Raw genomic sequence first — 6,000 nt, forward strand, 5'->3', positions numbered from 1 at the left:
AAAAAAAAAAGATCATGCCATTTGTAGACAGCACAGTGATGGACTTCCAGGCTGAGAGTCTCATGGTGGGAGTGGGCAGGACTTGGTAGAGAAGGAGAAATTAAAAATACCAGAGTGGAAATGGACTGTTTCAGGAGAAAGGGGAAGGAAGTCAAATCACTCCAAGTGGAGTTGTGGTGAATACACAGAAAGACAATTTCTCTGCTCAGAGGAGAAGAGAGGAGAAAGAAAGGATGCCAAGGTCAATCTGGCTGCAGATGAGGGCTGAGCTTCCGGGAATGTTTACATAACATAACACTAGGATTTCTCAGCAACAGATGGCTAAGCCCCTGCTGAGAGAAGAGAGAGGGGGAAGTTCACAGGGAGTTGAAAAAGAGGTAAAAGTTACAGTAATTGCTGCAAAGGATGGAAGGAAGGAGTTTATGGTGGATTTGTAGAAGCAAGACTACAAAAGGACAGGGGGATGGGAAATTCTGATGAAATTCAAGATCAGTGGTCCTCAGAGTAAGGAAACGAGAGAGAGAAAGAGTGATGGGAAGTTGAGGGCAGAGAGTGATTGATTGAAGTGTAAGATTGTAGTCGGCAGGATATGTCAGGAAGTCATAACATCAGTATGTGGCCAGGAAAGTGGTTAGGAGATAAAGATCGCTGGGGAGTGGAAGTCAAAGAAATTGGTCTGCCTGTTGGAGTCATAAATCATGCAGGCACTGTAGGCACGTCAGGTGACGGCGGCCCTGGAGTTGGAGAGAAAACGCGTCCCATGTGCCAAAGGCTTAAATAAACATGGAGCTCTGTGGATGACACTGATGAGTCAAGAGGGAGGTTGGTATGGCTGTAGACCGTTGACCACAAAGATGGCAGAGAATGATGCTCAGGAAATGGCTCTGGAAAGCATGAATGATACTGATACCTCCTCCCTCCATCTCTGTCTGTCTGTCTATGTCTGGGCTCCATCTGCTTCCCCCCAACACCTCTGGAAATGCTGTGGACTGTGGTGATTGGGAGAATAGGCAAGCCCATAGCCTACAGTTAGAAAAGCCATTATAAAATGACTAGCCCAAACCGTGGTCCTACCCCACTCCCATTAAAATCATGGGAAGAGCAGGACCCAGAAGGGAGACAGCATGTCCAAGGTCAAAGATGGCTGGTTTCAGAGACAAGGATGAAAACACCAGTCTCCCAGTTACGAGTCCAGGGCCTCTCCTGTTGCACCACACCAAAGATTTTTTTTTTTTAATTATTAATCAGAAACCAAATAAAGCAAGGCAAAACAGAATTCTATCCTCTTCTGTCCCCCAGCAAAGTGACTTTCTTATTTTGGTCACTGCCTGCACCCACAGTGTCCCAGCTGCAGGGGTACAGAATTCATGTTTGGCTTTTCTTACAGGTTTGTGATTACCCGGCCAGAAAATGAGTTTACGCTGCTGCCCTCAGATCTTGTGTTCTGTGCCATCCCTTTCAGCACCTCTTGTTACCAAAAGGATAGTTCATCTTCATCTGCGTGTGAAATTATAAATATAATGCCACTGAAAGAAAATACGGTCACAGACGTAAATCCTGACCAAACACCTCTGGTTGACCAGGCCAGGGAGAGTGTATCACAACTGCCCTATAGGCCAGTCCCTTTGTTGGAGCCAAAACCAATCCCTGCTACTGATTCTAAGCAAGCAGTATTGACTCTGGGCAGTAAACACTCATCTCATCACCATTGCACATACCCAGGTGAAACTGTGGAAGAAAATGGAAAAGAAAGCATGGAGGAAACCACAGTGGAAGATGCCTATACCTTTCACAATTAGACCAGACTTGTGGTTATTCCCCAGGGGCACCTGGCTCTCTCTTTACACAGCATCTCCAGAGATGGTGACTTTGAACACGGATGATAACCATCGAAGTCTGCCATTGTGCACCAATTGCCCAGTGGAGGGTAGACCAGCAAGCCCACACTGTTTAGGAAGACACAAAAGTTTGATCTAATCCCACTGGACCTGGTGTAATAAATAAAGAAATAGATGATAAATGCCTCTGTAAGGGAAGTGCATTGCTCTGTGTCCCTTAGGCAGGAAACATGTTTGGAGCTATGTCAAAGACGTTCTTCATACTTGACTGGGTTTCCTCCAGACAGGGAATGTAAGTCATCAAGATAAAAGTGAGAAGGACTTAGACATAAGAGACAAGACATAAAGAGCCCCAAACCAAGCATCTTACATTCTTTATCTTCAAACAAGCAACTAGTGAACTAGTATATTATCATCTTCTCTTTTTCTCGCATGCTTTTTCTTTCCTCATCTGTTTCTATAGGAGATGAGAGCAGCCACTTGGGGAGATACTTGTTTGAACTGGAAAGCAATTTGTGTATAATGAAAGCCTAGGCATGGCCTGGCACAAAAATGAATATTAGAGTATCCTCAAATGGGGTACCTGGGTGAAGTCAGGTAGGTTGAAATATATAACCCTCCAGATTCTCTTATTGAAGAACAAAGACAACTCAAGAGAGGTAGTAAAACATTTCCCAGTGTTCCAAGAGGAACCAGTCCACTTCCTTGTAAACTGCATCTTTAGGTCATTTTGCCCGGGTATTACTCTGTTAACAGAGTAGATGTTCAGCACATCCAGGAAGTACTTACTCCCAACTGGTGAACTTCCTGAGCTTCCCAGGTGGCGCTAGTGGTAAAGAAAGTGAAAGTGAAGTCGCTCAGTTGTGTCCAACTCTTCGAGACCCCATGGACTGCAGCCTACCAGGCTCCTCCGTCCATGGGATTTTCCAGGCAAGAGTACTGGAGTGGGGTGCCATTGCCTTCTCCGAACCCACCTGCCAATGCAGGTAGACGTAAGAGATGTGTGTTCAGTCCCCGGGTTAGGAAGACCCCTTGGAGGAGGGCATGGCAACCCACTCCAGTATTCTTGCCTGGAGAATCCCATGGACAGAGGAGCCTGGCACCCAACTATGGTCCGTAGGGTTGCAAAGAGTCAGACACGACTGAAGCGACTTAGCACACACGCACGGTGAGCCTTGTAAGCAGTGCCTTCTGTGTTATAGATACAACACAGGGAGAAGGGGGAAGGAAAGAAATTGATAAACCATATTTCTCATAAGTGGTTTTACATAATGTTTATGATATCCTTGACATTTTTCACAACACCCTCGTTGATTTGGTATCACTACCTCCATTTGACAAAGGAAGAAACTATGTCACAAATAGAGTTCCCAGAAAGGATACCCAGTTAAATTTTAATTTCAGCTAAACAACAAACTTTAGCATGAGTGTATCCAAATTACTGAATTTAGCTAGTAAGTGATTGAATCCATATTTAAACCTAGTTAATTCAACCCCAGCACCTGTAAACATTTTCCTCTAGTAGAGGAAATGAAACAAAATATTCATCCACGAACAAAATTTTTTGTATTGGGAAAGCTTTAGTTGTAATGAAATTAACTCAATATATGTAGGGGAAAAAAGAGTGATTGAAAGAAAAGTTGTCAGAGACCAAGAATCCTTTTTAAAATTTTTTTAAGCTTAGCTAAGTCATCTTCATCTTTCTCTTTTTACAAATGAACTTTGTTTTTCTGTATACACGGCAAAATATATTTCCTTGCAATTCCAAAATTACAGCTGGAGTTGTAGGCACATCAGAGATTTAACTGGCCTATTTCTGTGTATCAGATCTTGATTTCTAAAAGAAAGTATGAAGAGGACTCAGCTTTGGCTTCTCCATCCAGCTATCAGTGGATGAAGAACAGGGTATCTCTGAGTGCAGGACTTGTCCTCAGGGAAGGGAGGCTAGTTCGTGACCTGGGAAGAGGTGCCACCAGATATCTACTGAGAAGACAGTACTACTTCTTTGTCACATTTCCCTGAGCCATTTTATCAATATAGCAGTTTCAGTTCAGTTCAGTTCAGTAGCTCAGTCGTGTCCGACTCTTCGAGACCCCATGACCCACAGTACATCAGGCCTCCCTGTCCATCGCCAACTCCTGGAGTCCACCCAAACCTATGTCCATTAAGTCGGTGATGCCATCCAACCATCCTATCCTCTGTCTTCCCCTTCTCCTCCTACCTTCAATCTTTCCCAGAATCAGGGGCTTTTCAAATGAGTCAGCTCTTCACATCAGGTGGCCAAAGTATTGGAGTTTCAGCTTCAACATCAGTCCTTCCAATGAACACCCAGGACTGATCTCCTTTAAGATGGACTGGTTGGATCTCCTTGCAGTTGAAGAGACTCTCAAGAGTCTTCTCCTATACCACAGTTCAAAAGCATCAATTCTTCAGCGCTCAGCTTTCTTTATAGTTCAACTCTCACATCCATACCTGACCACTGGAAAAACCATAGCCTTAACTAGATGGACCTTTGTTGACAAAGTAATGTTTCTGCTTTTTAATATGCTGTCTAGGTTGGTCATAACTTTCCTTCCAAGGAGTAAGTGTCTTTTAATTTCATGGCTGCAATCACCATCTGCAGTGATTTTGGAGCCCAGAAAAATAAAGTCAGCCACTGTTTCCACTGTTTTCCCACCTATTTCCCATGAAGTGATGGGACTGGGTGCCATGATCTTAGTTTTCTGAATGTTGAGCTTTAAGCCAACTTTTTCACTCTACTCTTTCAAGTTCATCAAGAGGCTTTTTAAGTTCTTCTTCACTTTCTGCCATAAGGGTGGTATCATCTGCATATCTGAGGTTATTGATATTTCTCCCAGCAATCTTGATTCCAGCTTGTGTTTCTTCCAGCCTAGCATTTCTCATGATGTCCTCTGCATATAAGTTAAATAAGCAGGGGGACAATATACAGCCTTGAAGTACTCCTTTTCCTATTTGGAACCAGTCTGTTGTTCCATGTCCAGTTCTAACTGTTGTTTCCTGACCTGTATACAGGTTTCTCAAGAGGCAGGTCAGGTGGTCTGGTATTCCCATCTCCTTCAGAATTTTCCACAATTTATTGTGATCTGCACAGTCAAAGGCTTTGGCATAGTCAATAAAGCAGAAATAGATGTTTTTCTGGAACTCTCCTGCTTTTTCGATGATCCAGCAGATGTTGGCATTTGACCTCTGGTTCCTCTGCCTTTTCTAAAACCAGCTTGAATATCTGGAAGTTCACAGTTCATGTATTGCTGAAGCCTGGCTTGGAGAATGTTGTGCATTACTTTACTAATGTGTGAGATGAGTGCAATTGTGCGGTAGTTGAGCATTCTTTGGCATTGCCTTTATTTGAGGTTGGAATCAAAACTGACCTTTTCCAGAGCTGTGGCCACTGCTGAGTTTTCCAAATTTGCTGGCATATTGAGTGCAGCACTTTCACAGCATCATCTTTCAGGACTTGAAAGAGCTCAACTGGAATTCCATCACCTCCACTAGCTTTGTTCTTAGTGATGCTTCCTAAGGCCCACTTGACTTCACATTCGAGGATGTCTGGCTCTAGGTGAGTGATCACACCATTGTGATTATCTGGGTCGTGAAGATATTTTTTGTAAACAAAATATTCCCAGAAAGGGATGGATAAGCCCTATGCATATCCAAATCCTCAGGCTCACAGTTTTTATATATATTTTCTAATCTAGACTTAGCCTCTGAACCTTCAGAGTAAAAGCTTAGCCCTCAAATGGTCTCACTTTCAATGTAGCAGAGAAATTTGAATTAAAAGTTCTTTACTTGCCAGCACCTTAGGGGAATAGGTACCAAAAATATGGCTAAAGAAATATTGAGGTATATGCAACCTTTGCCAGTATGTGAGCATTTCTGTTGCCAGTCTTGAAAAATAAAGCTGGCAGAGGGCCTCCTAGACTTATGTGCCAAGTGACACCATAACTCTAGAACCAAACCCTTTACCTAGAGATATAATGTACCCAAATGGCAACTCACTCCAGTACTCTTGCCTGGAAAATCCCATGGACAGAGGAGCCTGGTAGGCTATAGTCCAAAGGGTCGCAAAGAGTCAGACACGACTGAGTGACTTCACTTCACTTACATTTTGATATAAGTCATAACACTAGATCCTTTGGTAATA

At 43.2% G+C, this 6,000-nt stretch overlaps 1 protein-coding gene across 1 annotated transcript in view; it reads left to right on the forward strand.

Moving 5' to 3' along the window:
* KCNU1 (potassium calcium-activated channel subfamily U member 1) overlaps nucleotides 1-1,959 on the forward strand; it is a 136,404-nt gene extending 134,445 nt beyond the window's left edge. Inside the window, exon 27 of the mRNA XM_043893676.1 lies at nucleotides 1,388-1,959. Coding sequence (XP_043749611.1) covers nucleotides 1,388-1,799 — 412 coding nt within the window. The 3' untranslated portion in view covers nucleotides 1,800-1,959. The remainder of the gene's footprint in view (nucleotides 1-1,387) is intronic.
* Nucleotides 1,960-6,000: the final 4,041 nt, after the last annotated feature.

This window comes from Cervus elaphus, chromosome 32, assembly GCF_910594005.1.
Source record: "Cervus elaphus chromosome 32, mCerEla1.1, whole genome shotgun sequence".
NCBI lineage: Eukaryota > Metazoa > Chordata > Mammalia > Artiodactyla > Cervidae > Cervus > Cervus elaphus.